This window comes from Ahaetulla prasina, chromosome 8, assembly GCF_028640845.1.
Source record: "Ahaetulla prasina isolate Xishuangbanna chromosome 8, ASM2864084v1, whole genome shotgun sequence".
Classification (NCBI taxonomy): Eukaryota; Metazoa; Chordata; class Lepidosauria; order Squamata; family Colubridae; genus Ahaetulla; species Ahaetulla prasina.
The window spans coordinates 9,156,047-9,175,517 of NC_080546.1; the positions used below are offsets into that span (position 1 = coordinate 9,156,047).

General features: G+C 47.0%; 1 protein-coding gene across 3 annotated transcripts in view; it reads right to left on the bottom strand.

Moving 5' to 3' along the window:
* Nucleotides 1–19,471, bottom strand: part of SLC4A4 (solute carrier family 4 member 4) — a 238,703-nt gene that overhangs the window by 6,895 nt on the left and 212,337 nt on the right. For all 3 annotated transcript variants that reach the window (XM_058192187.1, XM_058192186.1, XM_058192184.1), the window contains exons 21-23: nucleotides 8,870–8,938; nucleotides 3,572–3,745; nucleotides 2,640–2,801 (exon numbers count right to left, since the gene is read on the bottom strand). In XM_058192187.1, coding sequence (XP_058048170.1) covers nucleotides 2,640–2,801; nucleotides 3,572–3,745; nucleotides 8,870–8,938 — 405 coding nt within the window. The remainder of the gene's footprint in view (nucleotides 1–2,639; nucleotides 2,802–3,571; nucleotides 3,746–8,869; nucleotides 8,939–19,471) is intronic.

Genomic DNA, 19,471 nt, shown 5'->3' on the forward strand with positions numbered 1-19,471 from the left:
ATTTAGCTTGGGTCAGCCTGACCCAACCCAGAATATATTAACTTTAAGTGTCTGGCGTTATTTCCTCAGAAAAGGCATCCTACATACGTCCTCTTTTTAAGTGTCTCTCACACAGTTAAATAGCTCAGGGTTAGCTCAGGTTATAGGAAGGGTAAATATGTAGTTGCTTAGGCTATATTCTTTACAGGAATCATTCCATTTCTCTCAGTGCTTTTACAGCCCTCTCTAAGCGGTTTACAGAGTCAGCCTCTCACCCCCAACAATCTGGGGTCCTCATTTTACCCACCTCGGAAGGACGGGAGGCTGAGTCAACCTTGAGCCAGTCAGGATCAAACTGCTGGCAGTGGGCAGTCAGCCTGCAATACTGCATTCTAACCCCTGCATCACCAGGAAGGAGAATAAGAATGGAATTTAGAGAGAGAGGGAGGGAGGAAGAGCACTTAGACTTATATACCGCTTCACAGTGCTTTCCAGCCCTCTCTAAGTGGTTTACAGAGTCAGCCTCTTGCCCCCAACAATCTGGGTCCTCATTTTACCCACCTCGGAAGGATGGGAGGCTGAGTCAACCTTGAGCCTGGTGAGATTCGATCCGCTAAATTGCAGGCAGCCGGCAGTCAGCAGAAGTAGCCTGCAGTACTGCACTCTAACCGCTGCGCCACCGCGACTTTTATGACCAGTTTTAACAGTTATGACTGCGACAGCATCCCAATGGTCACGTGATCAAAATTCAGGTGCTTGACAATCGCAATGTCCGGAAGTCATGTGATCACTGTTTGTAACCTTCCCAACCGGCTTCTGACAATAAGGGAAGCCAGGTTCACTTAACAATTGCAGTGATTCACTTAACAAATGGGGGACAACCAGTGGTGGGATTCAAATAATCTAACAACCGGTTCTCTGCCCTAATGATTTCTTCCAACAACCAATTCAGCAAACTGCTCAGAAAGTTAACAGCCGGTTCTCCCGAAGTGGTGCGAACTGGCTGAATCCCACCACTGGGGACAACCCACTTAACAATAATCTTGCTTAGCAACAGGAATTTTGGACTCCATTGTGGTCCTAAGGCGAGGACTAAGTGTACTCAATGACTCTCGTGGAAATGCAAAACTCACACGCCACTCAAAAACCGACCTTCGTAAACCATGATGTAACTCAGGGGGTCACTAAAAACTACACCAACACAACTTAGTGAGAGGTGGGATGTTACAATGTGAGGACGTACACAGGCCTGGTCGTCCCAAAGATGCTTTTTAGGAGGCAAACTGGACTTGTTTGTTTCTTGAAGACATTTCGCTTCTCATCCAAGAAGCTTCTTCAGCTCTGACTGGATGGTGGGGAATGGAAGGATTTTGAGTTTGAGATGCAGACAACCGAGAATCATCCCCCAACAGTGCCTGTTTTCAACAGTGGACACGGGGCAGAAAATATCCTGCAGCCAAGAAGGCTCCACACCTATTTGCACTACTGATAAACCTCCAAGTGGCTTCAACGACTCTCTAAAAACAGGGGTGTCAAACTCAAGGCCTGTGGGCCAGATTAAGCCTGCGGGGTGTGCTTGAATCTGGCCTGCTGTGCCTCAGGCAGACAAAATGAGGCACAGGAGGGACCATGTGGTGTCCCGGTGCCCCGTTTTGGCTGGCAGGGTCCTGCAGGAGACTGTCCAGACCAAAAACTGGCTGCGGGGAGGCCGCACCGGGCCCCCGGTGCCCCATTTTGGTCAGCAGGGTGCTGCATGGGATATCCATCCCGTCTTCCCCACCCTTGCCGGTCTGCAGAGGAGAACTACAATGCTGATCCGGCCCTAGAAGAAATCAAGTTTGACATCCCTGCTCTAAAAGGATGCAAATGTCCAGCTCTCTGCAAGGAATATAAATCCTTCCGTTCCTCACCGTCCAGTCAGAGCTGAAGAAGCTTCTTCGGTGAGAAGCGAAACGTCTCCAAAGAAAAAAACAAGGAAGTCCAGTTGCCTCCTGAAAAAAAGCACCTGTTGTGCCCCCCTGAGCTGGGCCTCCTGCCAGAAAGTGACTTGGAAAGTGATGGGGAAGGGCCGTCAGGAGTTATCTCGGGAGCACCGGCTTCCCTGGCTCAGCTCCAGGAGCCAGAGGCAGGCCAGGTGGAAGAGATAATGAGGCCTCCGTCCCCTGACTCTTTCCTCCCCCAGGCCACGCCTTCAGACCCAGCTGATAGCAATCAGGCGTGGTTGGACCCTAGGTTTCGTAGGCAGGAGAGGAGGGAACAACAGAAGCAGGGGTGGGGCAGGCCTAGGAAAGTGCTGAGTCATGGAGCCACACCCCACAGGATATAAAGGCAGTGAGCACTGCTGCGTCTCTTCATAGCCGGCAAATCAACTGATTAACTAAGAGCTGAAGTGACTCACCAGCATCGAGGGAGATATCAGATAACTTGGGAGACGTTCGCTATTCTGCTGCCAGAGCTGATAGTGCCGGCTAATTAAGCCATCATTCGGATGGAAGCGAAGGAGGACAGAACAGCACCTTTGGGACCACCATGACCTTGGATGATGGAGAACCTCCACAGATCCCACATTCCTGGTCCTTCTCGGCTCTTATAAATTAGTTAATTTTAATTTTAATAATTAAAGATGTCATCTTTTATTTTAAAAGAGCAAACATGCTTACGTCATCGTTGTCACTATCTAGGCTGCCCTTCTTCTTCTTCTTCTTCTTTTCATCTTCTTTCTTCTTCTTGTCTTTTTCTGGAATGACGTCGTCAAGGAAACTGAGGTCATGTTGGGAGAAGAGATAATCCATCCCCTTTCTGACCGCCACGAGGGCGAGGATCTGCCAAGACAGAATTCAACATTCCCTTATTGACACGTAGGTATTTTCCACCTCGGTCATCTAAGCTTCTACAGGTGGTCCTCGATTTACAACAGTTTCGTTTAATGACCGTTCAGTTACAACCGGGGTGAAAAAAATGACTTATGACCGTTTTTCACACTTACGACCGTTGCGCATCCCCACAGTTGTGCGATCAAAATTCAGACACTTGGCAACTGACTCATACTTATGACGGTTGCAGTGTCCTTGGGTCATGGGATCCCCTTTTGCGACCTTCTGACAGGCAAGGTCAATGGGGAAGCCAGATTCACTTAGCCAACATGTTATTAACTTAACAACTGCAGTGATTAACTGGCAAGTAAGGTCATAAAAATGGGGGGAAAATTCATTTAACAAAACGCTCACTTAACAACGTTAATTTTGGGCTCAATTATGGTCGTAAGTCGAGGGCTACTGATACCTCAAAGCAAAATAATCAGTTGTGATCCTAGAAGATTTAGAACCAAGTCAAATTTTGCTATGAAAAGTTAAGACTATGAAGGCCATGAAGGTTCAAGAAACCCATGAAAGAGGGGACCCACTGCAAGCAAAATCTTGGAGACGGATTTTAAGCCTCAAGCAAGCTTAGATTGTCCTTGATGGATTTTGATTCTAAAGGTTGAAGAAAATTACCAGTTCCTGTCAATATATTGGGCAGTATAATGGTGAGACACAACATTTGATAGCTCCAAAAGATGCAACAGAATAGCGGTGTGAAAATGTCCACCTACCATGACGGGGAATATGATAGCAGCTACCGTAGACTTCAAGACCCAAAGGAGAGCCAAGCACAAGGCCTGAAGGAAGGTGAAGAGGTGGACTCGGCGGAGGGGGACATGTCGCAGGTAGATGAAGTCGGGCTGGTGCTTGAGAGGCATCAGGAGCAGCTTCAGGCGATCCATGAACTGAGGCGGAGAAAGGAACGTTCAAAGGGGCCATCACGGTGCAGAAAGAGCAAGCGATAACTTTCCTTTCTAGGAGTCAAGGGATCCCCTTCCAGCTTCCATCGATTATCACAATCTCTCCCTCAAGTTATCGAGGAGAGGAGGGGACAGGGGAATGAGTGGGGAGAGGAAAGGAGAGCAAAGTGAGAGGAGGGGAAGGGAGAGGGAGGGGAGAGAAGGAGAGGAGGAGAGGGAAAAAGTGAGGGAGAGGAGAAGGAGAAGGTGAGAGAGAGGAGGAAAGGAGAGGGAGGAGAGGAGAGGAGAGGAGGAGAAGGAGAGGAGAAGGAGGAGAGGAGGAGGAGGAGAGGAGAGGAGAGGAGGAGGAGGAGAGAGGAGAGGAGAGGAGGAGAGGAGAGGAGAGGAGAGGAGAGGAGAGAGGAGGAGGAGAGGAGGAGAGAGGAGAGAGAGAGGAGGAGAGGAGAGAGGAGGAGAGGAGAGGAGAGGAGGAGAGGAGAGGAGAGGAGAGAGGAGGAGAGAGGAGGAGAGGAGGAAAGGAGAGGAGGAGAGGAGAGGAGAGGAGAGGAGGAGGAGGAGAGGAGGAGGAGAAAGCAAGGAGAGGAGAGGAGAAGGAGGGAGGAGGAGGAGAGGAGGAGAGGAGAGGAGGAGGAGGAGAGGAGGAGAGGAGGAGAGGAGAGGGCGGAGAGGAGATGGAGAAGGTGAGGGAGAGGAGGAGAGGGAAAAGGTGAGGGAGAGGAGAGGGAGAGGAGAGGGTGAAGGCGAGGGAGACGAGAGGGAGAAAGCGAGAGAGAGAAGGAAAGGAGAGGGAGGAGAGGAGAGGGAGAGGGAGAGGAGGAGAGGGAGGAGAGGAGGAGAGGGAGAAAGCAAGGGAGAGGAGAGGGAGAAGGCGAGAGAGGAGGAGAGGAGAGGGAGGAGAGGAGAGGGAGAGGGAGAGGAGGAGAGGGAGGAGAGGAGAGGGAGAGAGGAGGAGAGGGAGAAAGCAAGGGAGAGGAGAGGGAGAAGGTGAGGGAGAGGAGGAGAGGAGAGGGAGAAGGTAAGGGTGAGGAGGAGGAGAGGGAGAGGGAGGAGGAGTGGAGAGGGAGAGGAGGAAAGGAGAGGGAAAGGGCGAGGAGAAGAGGAGAGCAGAGGAGAGGAGAGAAGAGGAGAGAAGAGGGATATTACACAGCTTAACTTTCAGTTAATATTGATATCTGTGTAAACACTGGAGTTGTGTGTTTCTTTAGGAAAACCTGAACCAGTGCAAAAACAACAGCTAGGAAGTTTTTTAACACGCTCCTAATTCCATACTTGAAAAACTCAAGAAGTCCGTGGCCGGACTGTGTAAAGTCTCTCATGTTCTTGAGCATATATCTATGGATTATGTTCTCTTCCTTCTTCCAAGAAGACCCTAGCTTAGGTAAAACCTTACAAGACAGTTGAATCTGCTCCTGTTGCAGCAAGAATATTCACGGCGAGATACCAGAATTGTGGTGTACATTTTCCAGAAGATCCACCTGGCTGTTTCTTTTCTTAGAATTTACTAGTTCTCATTCTGTTTTACGGCTTGCTAGACACCCTCGCCATTTTCTGGATATTCAAACACTGCGTTGCGTTAATTAAGGCAAGTATCACATTAGGATAGACAGTTATGTCTGCTAATGCTTATCCAGCTGATCTTGATCTTGGAACACTAAACCGGGTTTGATCTGCTCGAAGGCAGAAAGTGGAAAATTGCACAAAGAATGTGGCCAACCAACTCCTGCAGTACAGCTGTTGACAAGAAAACCACATAGATACCGCCATGAACTCACCAGGAAATGAACTTGATCTGAGAAAGTCCACGCTAAATAGTTTATTGTATACTTTCTCATGCATTTGTTTCCACAAGGAACTTTGTGGGTATTTGCTAAAAGGCCAGGGTGTGTTTCTTGCAAACCTTATCTAAAGCTACGGGTAAGATTTATCATCTCATGAGGGCAACCTTTGCATTCAATAAATCTGTTACAAAGATGAAATCTGAGCATTTCTGCAGAGGGCAGGACTACCTTGCTTCTTAATATGTTTTTTAAACTATTCTTCATGAAAACAAATATGTAACAATGGTGCAGGCAAGGGGGGAAAAAATGGACCTGTTTAAACACCATGTGACTCCTTTCCTGCTTTCTCCAGAAACTTGATAATCAATAATACATGATCAGAAATCAATAAGGCGCTGATAAGCTTCAAATAACCACAGGAGATTTAGCTACGTCCAATTATTTCTAGATTTAAGTTTCTATATGGTGACTGAGATACAGATAGTAACCACTTAATGCCCATGATTGGGAGAGGAGGAGGAGGAAGAGGAGGAGGAGGAGGAGGAGGAGGAGGAGGAGGAGAGGCGAGAAGAGGAGGAGAGGAGAGAAGGAGGAGGAGGAGAGGAGAGGAGAGGAGGAGGAGAGGAGAGAGAGAAGAGGAGAGGAGAGAGAGGAGGAGGAGAAGAAGAGAGGAGAGAAGAGGAGAGGAGAGGAGGAGGAGGAGAAGAGGAAAGGAGAGGAGGAGGAGGAGGAGGAGTTGGAGGAGGAGAAGGAGGAGAAAGGGAGAGGAGAGGAGAGGAGAGGAGAGAAACTTCACATGATCATGATAGATTTATCTCATTTCCATAATGATCGCTAAGCAAATTGCTCGTGGTTAAGTAGCAAGTAGCATGTGACTGCTACTTGAGCTTTTATTGCCAGATTCTCCATTGACTCTGATAGTTGAAAGCTATGAAGTGTACCATCACACGACACCTAAGGCAAGACTAAATGCAATGGTCATAAATGCCTCCTAGTTGCAAAGCCCCCAAATCTTAAATCACATGACTGTTGGAAGAATGAGATGGTTTTAAGCCAGTTTGGTCCAGTGGTTAAGGCAAAGGCTAGAAACCGAGACATTGTGAATTTTAGTCTTGCCTTAGACATGAAAGATGGCCGGGTGACTTTGAGCCAATCACCAGAAAACTGTGAGTTCTAGTCCCGCCTTAAGCATGAAACCGGCTGGGTGACTTTGGGCCAGTCCTTCTCTCTCTCAGCCCAACCCAACCCAACACACCTCACAGGGTTGTTGTTGTTGTGGGACAATAGAAGAAGGAAAGAGTATTAGGTATGTTTGCCACCTTACGTTATTCCTAACAATAAGGATGGCAGGATACAAATAAATAAGTGCAAGGATCTGTCATAAATAGAGGCATTTTTCAGTGCCATCCGAAATATGAATAGTTGCTAAACAGGGCAGTCGTTAAGCAAGGACTACCTATATGGGTGACCACGTGAACATAACAACAGTGTTGAATGGGCACAACCTGCAATGGGTCCTCAAAATTTTGACCATTGCAACATCTCTACAATCCCCTGGCTTGCCAAATCTGGGTGCTCCACAATTGGATCACAACTGCAGAATTGCACCAGTTGCAACCTTCGCTGACAGCTTCTGGCCAGCAAGGTCAGTGGGGAAGCCAGCAGGAAATCACAAATAGGGATCATGCGAGGTTGCGCTTCACGACGGCATGGAATTGGCTTTAACGACAGCAATAGGGACTCCCGGGATTGTTGCCGCTAAGCAATGGGGACATAAGATGTCACACTTAAGGACCCGAGGGGAGAGGGGGCATGAGTGTTGCAATTTAGCAACTAGTTAAATGTGTTTTTGTTGACAATGAATGGCCATATCTGTTGTGTCTCGCCCACTTTCACCGCAGCCGGGGCCTTCTTATCTGCTTCCGAACATGGAGGAATGTCCTAGTATGCCTCCCGGCCCCAGCCCTGGCTCCATGCCCGGACAAGCTGAGGAGGAGGAAGTGCCTCCAGCTCCTAGCTCTGGCTCCATGCCCAGGCAAACGGAGCAACTAGACCTCTCTCCCTCCCTCACAGCATGTGTTGTGTCTTGCCCGCCCTCAGAGCAGCCGGGGCCTTCTTATCTGCTCCCGAACACGGAGGAATGTATGCCTCCCGGCCCCAGTCCGGCTCCATGCCCAGACAAACTGCAGAAGAAGGAGCACCTCTCGGCCCCAGCCCTGACTCCATGCCCAGGCAAACGGAGCAGCTAGACCCCTCCCCCTCCTCCACAGCATGTGAGCCTGAGGAGGGTTTATTACCAACAGCTGATTGGAGTGACCCTCGCATCAGAAGATTGGATAGGCGGAGGCAACAGAAGGAAGGGAGGGGCAGGCCTTAATGAGTGCTGAGTCATGGAGCCACACCCCATGGCCTATATAAAGGATCTGCTTTCTGGCAGTCTCGGAGTCAGGCAAAAGTCGAACTTATCTTGCTGAAGTCACTTACTGGTCTCCTGCCTGCTCTGAGGACTTTGCTAGGACTTTGGGCAGAGCTGCAGAGGCAAGCCTGATTCGGATTTCCCTGACCCGGCCGTCAGCGGAGGAGTGGGACACGACAGCATGTGAGCCTGAGGAAGGTCAATTACCAACAGCTACAGACTGGAGTGACCCTCGCTTCAGAAGAATTGATAGGCGGTGGCAACAGAAGGAAGGGAGGGGCAGGCCTGGATAAGTGCTGAGTCATGGAGCCACACCCCATGGCCTATATAAAGGATCTGCTTTCTGGCATTCTCTGAGTCAGGCAAAGTCTAAACATATCTTGCTGAAGTCACTTTCTGGTCTCCTGCCTGCCTTGAGGACTTTGCTAGGACTTTGGCAGAGCTGCAGAGGCACGCCTGATTCGGATTTCCCTGACCTGGTCGTCAGCGGAGGAGTGGGACACGACATCATCTAGGTTGTAGAACAGGAGTGCCAAACTCGATTTCATTGAGGGCCGCATCACGGTTGTGTTTGACCTTGGCGGGGGGCAAGGTGGGCGTGGCCAGCTTGACGTCACTTATGTCAGGGGCGCTTATGGTGGCCTGAGTGCTCTGCCAGCGAAAACGGGCTCCCGGTCTCCATTTTCAGCGGTGACAGCCTCCTGCAACCCTCGTCCCTCCGGAGCTCCGTTTTCATTGGCAGAGGCACCCAGGGCAAGCCCGCGGGCCAGCTCTAAGCCCGCAGGCCTTGAGTTTGACACCTCTATTGTAGAAGAAAGGCAGTATGGATTAATGTTTACCCCTTTTCCAGCCTGAGTCTGTGGAATATCTACTGCACCTGTGAAAAAGAGCTGGGTTGTGAAGGCCGACACTTACCTGCACTCCGTTGAGGGATGCAACACCCATGTAAAGGAACACACCATACAGGACAGGCATGGGAATAAACTAAGCAGAGAGATAAAAGGAAAAAAACTGGAGTTAAAAACAACGGCAAAGCCTTAATAACAGAGGAACACATAATCTCCAAATTTTCTACACATGCTTGCGGAGTGTCTGATTGTTTTTTTAAAGTAAAATATTTTGTTGAGAAAATGATTTTTGAAACAAAAGGCTACAGATCCCAAATGAACAAAGAGACGGTTAGCTCTCTGTTTGTTGTGTCTGCGCTCCCCGAGCCAGGCCCCCTGCCAGAAAGTGACTTGGAAAGTGAGGGGAAAGGGCCGTCAGGATTTACCTCGGGAGCACCGGCTTCCCTGGCTCAGCTCCAGGAGCCAGAGGCAGGCCAGGTGGAGGAGATAACGAGGCCTCCGTCCCCTGACTCTTTCCCCCCCAGGTCACGCCTCCAGACCCAGCTGATGGCAATCAGGCCTGGCTGGACCCTAGGTTTCGTAGGCAGGAGAAGCGGGAACAACAGAAGCAGGGGTGGGGCAGGCCTAGGAAGTGCCGAGTCATGGAGCCACACCCCACAGGATATAAAAGCAGCAAGAGCTGATGTGCCTCTTCATAGCAGGCAAATCAACTGCTTGACTAGAGCTGAAGTACTGTTTGTTCCTGGATGACTCATCGGCATCAAGGGAGATAACAGAGACACTTGGCAGATGTTCGCTATTTTGCTGCCAGAGCTGATAGTGCCGGCTAATTAAGCCATCGCTCGGATGGAGGCGAGGGGGGACAGAACACTGTTATGACCACAACTGAGCGCAAATCTTTTTTTGCTGCGAGGCGGTTATGAAGCGAAGCACGCTCCATTTTACAACCTTTTTTTTTTTTTTGCCACGGCTATTTAAGAGGATCGCTACAGTTGTTAAGTGAAACATATGGTCATTAAGCAAAACTGGCTGCTCCTATTGACTTGGCTTGCCAGAAGTTACCTAGGAAGGTTGGAAATGACAATCCTCAGGATGTTGCAACCATCCTAACTACAAGCTGGTTTCCAAGCACCCCAAGTTTGATCACGTGACCATGAGGATGCAGCAAGAGTCATAAGTGTGAGAATGGGACATACCGTATTTTTCGGAGTATAAAACACACCGGAGTGTAAGACGCAGCTTATTTTTTGGGGAGGAAAATAGGGGGAGGAATCTGCCTACCAGGTACTCATCTGGCTAACGTCCTTAGTCTGATCAGCTTCAGTTTGCTGATTTTTTTTATCTCCTGCTTGGGGATAAAAAAAACAGCTTGTAAGGCACAGCTGAGAGGAAGCAGCAATGAGAAAAACAGGCAAAGCACGGGGAGATCGCTTCACTGGGCTAGCGCCTAGTTAGGGCTGAAAAAAAGCTTCGAAAAAGCTACATTCGGAGTATAAGATGCACCCAAATTTTTAGCCTCTAAAAGTATGTCTTACACTCTGAAAAACACAGTAAGTCACTTTTGTCAGTACCATTGTAAATTTGAATTGTCATTTAATTATCATCTCCCCATAATCCCTTGCGGAGTGCAGTCTGGGCAACTGAATGGAGCTGAGTGTTTACTGGCCGGATGCCTTTCCCGTCACCAATGCGGAGTTTGGTTCAGCAGATCTATTCTCAGTGTGCCCAGAGAGAGAAATATCTGCCTCTACCTAGGATCGAACTCACAGCCTCCTCATTGTGAGGCGAGAAGCTCCACCTCTAGGCCACCACACCACTCTTTGAATTGTCATTTAATGAATGTATAGAATCCTAAATTGCCCGGGGGGACGGGAAATAAACACATAAAGAGCGCCATTCAAGATTACGAGGCAGGAAATCAACACAATTTTATCATCTTATATGACAGTGATGGTGAAAAGGGCCGAAAAAGGAGCGCATGTGTGCGCACGCTTGTCAGGGCTGCAACCTGGAAGAGAAGCTGCTCAAAAATGCGCCTGAAAATGAACTTCTGGTTTCCGTCACCCGGATGCGTACCGGCCACCTAGTCTTCAGGGTTTTGACACACATGTGCATTGCGATGATCAGCTGGACAGCGCGCACGTTCACGCAGAAAAATGAAAGATCAATTCTTCCAGTTTCTGGTACTGCCGCATGCAAAAAGGCCAATTGATTGTCGCACGCACACGCGCATGTGCAGCAGAAACCAGGAAAAGGAACGGGCGACTCTGCGTTTGCCAGGTGACATGGTTCCACCTGCAACTTCAGGCACGGGTGCCATAGGTTCGTCATCATGGTTAGATGACATGCAAAGCTTGTCTAATATTTTCACAAATTTGTTCTATAAAGGTAAAGGCAAAGGTTCCCCTCGCACATACGTGCTAGTCGTTGCCGACTCTAGGGGGCGGTGCTCATCTCCGTTTCAAAGCCGAAGAGCCAGTGCTGTCCGAAGACGTCTCCGTGGTCATGTGGCCGGCATGACTCAACGCCAAAGGCGCACGGAACGCTGTTACCTTCCCACCAAAGGTGGTCCCTATTTTTTCTACTTGCATTTTTACGTGCTTTCGAAACTGCTAGGTTGGCAGAAGCTGGGACTAGTAACGGGAGCTCACCCCGTTACACGGCAGCACTAGGGATTTGAACCGCTGAGCTGCCGACCTTTTGATCGACAAGCTCAGTGTCTCACCCACTGAGCCACCACGAACCCTTCCATGGCAGTGTTTTAAAAAGAATGTCTGTCAACTTTCCAACAATAACAGAACTTTCCATTTCTGAGCTGTTCCCCATCTTTCATAGAACATGACATCTGCACATCAGCATTCCTTGCCAAAAATGTTGCACCATTCTAATCTTTAGAGCACAAACTGTATTTGCAATGAAGTATTATTATTGTATTATTTATTGATCAAATTTATATACCGCCCTATCTCCCGAAGGACTCAGGGCGGTGTACAGGCATTTAAAAACACATAAATACAATATAAAGAATATAAAAACAGTTAAAAAACTTATTCTAAAAGCCTGTTAATTTAGAATTAAAAATATAGAATAAAAGCCAATTTAAAAGCCAGTAATTTAAAATTTAGCTCAGCCCTGCACAATTAAATAAATATGTTTGTTCACATATTTAAAAGTACACGTTTTATGGGATCAGTTATGTTTCTGATTACTTTGTGCTAGACATTAGACTTAAAGTTCGACAAGTCACACAGACAAAAAGTTAAATTTAAATAAAGTATCTTTCCATAGTGGCATTTCCCCCCCTTAGCACAGGACTACTAAAAACTCAAACAATAAAAACTCAAACAAGTAGTTTGGATATCCCCAGCTACTATCTCATATCTGTTATTCACAAGTAACAAATGTTATTTACAAAGTTTGTAATATTTTTAGATGCTAGATAATGGAAAGCTGAATTCAGAGACAGACTCTATTGAAAAACGCTGCTCAGAAACACAGATTTAGGAACAGAACGTTTATTTTATTAAATTAAATCTGTTCACCAGCCATCTCCTTGCCATTTGTCCATCCAAGAAGGTACCACTGTGTTTGATATCCTTGCTAATAATATATTGACGATCTTTACATTAAAAAATCTACTCGTATCTGATAACTTGGTTACCATAGATCTGATGATCTGCAATGAATGGCTGAAGGAGGAAGGTGCGTTGAATATGTTCACGGCCTGAAGTTATTTATAAAAATAATAAAAAGCAGGATATAGATAAATAAAACAAAGCCTCCAAAGTACTATTAATAGAGTGGTCCTAAGTCGAGAACTTATATAATAATAATAACAGAGTTGGAAGGGACCTTGGAGGTCTTCTAATCCAACCCGCTGCCCAGGCAGGAAACCCTACACCACACTTCAGACAAATGGTTATCCAACATTTTCTTAAAAATTTCCAGTGTTGGAGCATTCACAACTTCTGCAGGCAACTTGTTCCACTGATTAATTGTTCTCACTGTCAGGAAATTTCTCCTTAGTTCTAAGTTGCTTCTTTCCTTGATCAGTTTCCACCCATTGTTTCTTGTTCTACCCTCAGGTGCTTTGGAGAATAGCCCGACTCCCTCTTCTTTGTGGCAGCCCCTGAGATATTGGAAGACTGCTATCATATCAATCCTTATGATTTATATTGATATATTGACCATCAATTGTGTTGTAAATGTCGTACCTTGATGAACGTATCTTTTCTTTTATGTACACTGAGAGCATATGCACCAAGACAAATTCCTTGTGTGTCCAATCACACTTGGCCAATAAAATTCTATTCTATTCTATTCTATTCTATATCTCCCCTAGTCCTTCTTTTCATTAAACTAGACATACCCAGTTCTTGCAACCGTTCGTCATATGTTTTAGCCTCCAGTCCCTTAATCATCTTTGTTGCTCTTATATATAAGAGTCTTTGAGCTATGAATATGCACATATGATCAAGTTCTCTTCAAAATTCATATGATCCAAGTTTTTTTCAAAATTCCCTCAATCAAGAGTGCCAAGTTGTTTTTCTCAAATTATCTAGGAATCAACAAGCTGCTTTGTTAAACCAGATCTACCTCATTCAATATTTTCAACATTCTTATACAGGTAGCCCTTGTTTCAAAGTTACAATGCCACTGAAAAAAGTGACTTATGACCATTTTTCACACTTATGACCATTGTAGCATTTCCCCCATCCCATGGTCACGTGATCAAAATCCAAGCACTTGGCAACCGCCACATATTTATGACGGTTGCAATGTCCCAGGGGGGTCATGCGATCCCCTTTCGCGACCTTCTGATGAGCAAAGTCAATGTGGCAGTCAGATTCATTTAACATCCGTGTGACTAACTTAACAACTGAAGTGATTCACTTAACAACTGTGGCAGTGGTGGGATTCAAATAATTTAACAACCGGTTCTCTGCCCTAATGACCCACTGGGTAGGCGTGGCTCAGTGGTCATGTGATTATGTGGGCGTGGCCAACTCAACATTACTCATGTCGATGGGCGCTTCGCCTTAGCTGTTACAATGTGATAAGGGTTAACCAAGAGGCAGTTTCTGTAAGCAGGGCAATAAAGATGAGGCTAGAAACACCACCAGAATGTTTCCTTCCTGCCTTCCTTACAGGATTAGCCCTGTAAAGTGGGAAAAAAACAAAATAAGATTTCTTCCAACAACCGATCTTCTGAACTGTTTAGAACAGGGGTCTCCAACCTTGGCAACTTTAAGATTTGTGGACTTCAACTCCCAGAATTCCTCAGGCAGCTTTGCTGGCTGAGGAATTCTGGGAGTTGAAGTCCACAAGTCTTAAAGTTGCCAAGGTTGGAGACCCCTAGTTTAGAAAGTTAACAACCGGTTCTCCCGAATAGGTGTGAACTGGCTGAATCCCACCATTGTACTGTGGCAAGAAAGGTCATAAAATGGGGAGGGGATTCATTTAATAAACTGTTTTGCTTAGCAAGAGAAATGATGGGCTCAATTGTGGTCGTAAGCCGAGGACTAGCTGTACATACTGTTGATTTCCAAATGAGCCGGAACTACGAATCCCAGAATTCCCTTTGGCTAAGAGCCATTCACAGGGTCTGATGAGGACTAGGCTCATGCAAGAGAGAGATTTAAAAGCAAAATGTGACGTGGAGCACAGGTGGATGCAGACCTAGTTGGCTGCCCTCCTCAAATGTTGCAATTATCCTGGGAAAGTGAAATTTAGGATGTTTCCAACATAAGCCACACGAATGCGCTTGCGATCAATAAATCAACTTTGCTATTCCTGACGCATCTCTGCCCGGGCCCATTCGGGAAGGTTGGACTGGCACAAGTTTTTTCTAGCCCTATCCGGAAAAGGTAATGATTGAACCGATGACCTTTGCATACAAAGCAGGTTACTGTATTCTGCTTTAAAATGTTTGGCAGGAGCAAAGGTTCGAACGGGGCAAGCAATAAAAAAGAAAACTAGATAACCAGGAAAAACTCAAGAAAGAGAAATGAAGGTTTTTATAACACCGAGAGCCAAAATCAGCAGAGACATAAAGATCAGGAAACGAAAAGTCTTTTTCTACCTTCTAAATAACAGCTAAAAGCACAAGGAAAACAAGGTGTTTTTTTTTTCAGATAATTGAACCGAATGACCTTGTAACCATTTTGTACTTGGTTCGTTCTTTAAGGAAAGAGGAGATACGGGATGAACCAGTGGTGAAATCCAATTTTTTTTTACTACTGGTTCTGTGCTTGTGGCTTGGTGGGCGTGGTGTGGCTTGGTGGGCGTGGCAGGGAAGGATACTGCAAAATCCCCATTCCCTCCCCACTCCTGGGGCAAGGATATTGCAAAATCTCCATTCCCACCCCACTCTGAGACCAGCCAGAGGTGGTATTTGCTGGTTCTCCGAACTACTCAAAATTTCCGCTACCGGTTTTTGGAACTGCTCAAAATTTCTGCTACCGATTCTCCGAACTGCTCAAAATTTCCACTACCGGTTTTTGGAACTGCTCAAAATTTCCGCTACCGATTCTCCAGAACCTGTTAGGACCTGCTGGTTTTCACCCCTGAGATGAACCCACCATCCCTTCTTGAGCCTGGTGTTTGAAAAAAAAAAAATTCTATGCAGAAAAGATAGGTCTCCTAGCCTAGATGTGGAGACTCTAGAAAGAGTGAAGAGAAGAACAACAAAGATGATTAGGGGACGGGAAGCTAATATATATAGAGAACGGTTGCTGGAATTGGGTATGTCTAATTTAATGAAAAGAAGGACTAGGGCCGGAATAGCTCAGGCTGTTAGAGCCTGTTATTAGAACACAGTAGCCTGCAATTACTGCAGGTTCAAGCCCGGCCCGAGGTTGACTCAGCCTTCCATCTTTTATAAGGTAGGTAAAATGAGGACCCAGATTGTTGGGGGGGCAATAAGTTGACTTTGTAAAAATATACAAATAGAATGAGACTATTGCCTTATACACTGTAAGCCGCCCTGAGTCTTCGGAGAAGGGCGGGATATAAATGTAAACAAAACAAAACAAAAAACTATGGGTGACAAGATAGCAGTCTTCCAATACTGTTGTGTCTGTGCCCCCTGAGCCAGGCCTCCTGCCAGAAAGTGACTTGGAAGGGGAAAGGGCCGTCAGGACTTACCTCGGGAGCACCGGCTTCCCTGTCTCAGCTCCAGGAGCCAGAGGCAGGCCAGGTGGAGGAGATAACGAGGCCTCCGTCCCCTGACTCTTCCCCCCCCAGGCCACGCCTCCAGACCCAGCTGATGGCAATCAGGCCTGGCTGGACCCTAGGTTTCGTTGGCAGGAGAGGAGGGAACAACAGAAGCAGGTAGATTTGTGTGTGCAAGTGTATTTGTGCTCTCTCCTCATGTTGTATCTGTGAGTGTTTGTATGCGTGTACATTAGGAAGTATAGGGCAAGCGGCATACAGTACTTTTGAAAAGATACTATGGTGGTAATGAGGAAGACCATTGTTATTTTGAGGATGGCAGCTTTTGATTTTCTGCTTCATGTTAATAAAACTCTAGATCAAACTGGATTTCTTCGAGGGCTGGATCAGCATTGTAGTTCTCCTCCGCAGGCCGGGGGGTGGGAGAGATGGAGCTAGGGTCTCCTCCACAGGCTGGGGTGTGGGGAAGACAGGGCCTCCTGAAGCACCCTGCTGGCCAAAACAGGGCACAGGGGCTCATGCTTCCAGAGGCACCACGGGCTGGTCCTTTGCTATTTCATAAATCAAGCGTGGGGCACAGGGTGCTTAAATCTGGCCTGAAAATAGCAAAGGACCAGCCTGCGGTACCTCTGGCAGCCAAAGTGGAGTGGGGGGGGCACATATGTGGGGGCCCGCACAGGGGAGAAATGCTCCCGGTTCGGACCGGATCGCCTGATCCGGTAGCGATGGCAGCAGGTGGTTCGGAGAACCGGTAGCAAAAATCCCTGCCCCCCACCCCCTTGCCCAGCTGAGCTGCGCAATCATCAGAAGTTTTTTTTAAAAAAAACTTTTAAAAGCATTTTTTCTTCAGCCAAAAAATTGCTTTTAAAAGTAAAAAAAAAGCCTCTGATGATCGCGCGGCTCAGCTGGGATCATGAGAACCGTTTAAAAGCATTTTTTCTACAACCACTTCAGCCAAAGAGGTTGTTAAAAAAAATGCTTTTAAAAGGCTCCTCTGGCAATCCCAGCTGAGTCCTGTTTTCGGCTGCGATGGCCTCCTGCAACCCTCTGCCAGTGAAAACCGAGCTCGGGGAGGGCCGCGGGCGTTTTCACTGGCAGAGGCACCGTGGGCCGCTCCTTCACTGTTTCCAGGTCTGCCTCTCAGGCCAGATCTAAGACCTCCCCCCCACCCGCCCCCGTGGGCCGGATCCGGCCTCCGGGCCTTGAGTTTGACACCCCTGATCTAAGGAAATCAATGCAGAATTGTTCCCAGCTATTTCTGTATTTAATGCAGACACTTCTGCACAACAGTTAATTATGCAATCCTAACCAGTCCGTTAATAAACAACGAAGGAGCTGTTGAAGCACCCGAGGGGGAAAGAGATTTTAAAGTAACAACGAAAACGAGCAGAATCCTTAATTGTACTTTCTCTGGCTTTTCATGCCCAGCCGGGGGAAAAACACACATACACATTAAGATGATGGATCTCTTTGTTTACAGCTCAACATATCCCTCGGGGTTTGTTATGATCCACTGCAGTTCTGAAGAGAAGTTCCATACACTGATTTCAAGATTCAAAAGATGCTGTTCTTCCTTTACAAATCATGCAAACCAGAATTACCGCGGCTACTGTACAGATTAATCCACGGACAGTCCCGCTAAACAATTATTTTCAACCATGGGGTACCGCTGCAACCCAGAAACACTGTCATACAACCAAAACGTAAAACTTCACAATATGGAAAGTCTGCAAGCACATACGCAAATCCCGTATCTGGGACTGGGAAGTTGGCAGCAATTGTCCAGACTTTTGGGAAAGCTGTAGAAGAGGAGGCAGAGACTAGCGGTGGAGTCAAGAGAGGAAACACCCTGGAATGGTTCCAGTGGTGGGATTCAACCGGTTCGGGCAAACCGGTTGCTAAATTGCTGCCTGCCCCCCACTCCCCACTTCCAGGAGTCCCCACGCGTCCCGTTTTTGCTCCCAGGGGTGTGCAGGAGGCCTAGTGCTGCCTGTCACACCTCCTGGCCACGCCCACCATGGCCACACCCACCCACCCAATCATTAGGGCAGAGGTGCCGTGGTGGCTCAGGCTGTAAGATAGCCTGTTATTAAAAAACACAGCTGCCTGCAATTACTGCAGGCTCGAATCCCACCAGGCCCAAGGTTGACTCAGCCTTCCATCCTTTATAAGGTAGGTAAAATGAGGACCCAGATTGTTGTGGGGGGCAATAAGTTGACTTTGTAAATATACAAATAGAATGAGACTATTGCCTTACACACTGTAAGCCGCCCTGAGTCTTTGGAGAAGGGTGGGATATAAATGTAAATTAAAAAAAAAAAGAACCGGCTGTTAAATTATTTGAATCCCACCACTGAATTGTTACGTTCCCACAAATAACCCAAGTCCAACCCCCTTGAATTCCATTAGCTCGTATCTAGTGCCAATTTAGTGTTCACCGTTACTTGACTAGATTCTTCTGTACAGGCATAAATCACCTTGATCGGAATTTAATGTGTTGCCCCGATTCTTTACCTGGCAAAAGTCCATTCGCCCTCCCCAAAGTGGAGGCCCCTAGCATCTCCCAAACAGGTAGAATTATATTCCCAGGTCCTGCTAGGGGAAAACTGCCCTATGAACCCAAGAGATATCTTAAAAAATGAAGCCCACTACTTAACATGCTCTTCCCATAGTTGCCCAATTAAACATCTGCAGCTCTTGACCATTGGCATTACCTTTTAGACCTCTTCCCAAAATTCCCCAGGTCTGTAACTGTGTCTTTACGGGTAGTCCCTGAGTTATGACCAGTGGTGGGATTCAGCCAGTTCGCACCTATTCGGGAGAACCGGTTGTTGGAAGAAATATTATTTTGTTTTTTTCCAATTTACAGGGCTAATCCTGTAAGGAAGGCAGGAAGGAAACATTCTGGTGGTATTTCTAGCCTAAACTTTATTGCCCTGCTGACAGAAACTGCCTCTCTGGTTAACCCTTAGTACATTGTAACAGCTAAGGCGAAGCGCCCGTCGACGTGAGTGACAATGAGTTGGCCACGCCCGCACGGTCACATGACCACCGAGCCACACCTACCCAGTCATTAGGGCAGAAAACTGGTTGTTAAATTACAGAGGAATTATTGAGTCTGTCATTTGCACCTCTATAACTGTCTGGTTCGGTTCTGCAACCCAACAAGACAGACACAGACTTCAGAGGATAATTAGAACTGCAGAAAAAATAATTGCTACCAACCTGCCTTCCATTGAGGACCTGTATACTGCACGAATCAAGAAGAGGGCTGTGAAAATATTTACAGGTCCCTCACATCCAGGACATAAACTGTTTCAACTCCTACCCTCAAAACGACGCTATAGAGCACTGCACACCAGAACAACTAGACACAAGAACAGTTTTTTCCCGAAGGCCATCACTCTGCTAAACAAATAATTCCCTCAACACTGTCAAAGTATTTACTAAATCTGCACTACTATTAATCTTCTCATCGTTCCCATCACCCATCTAC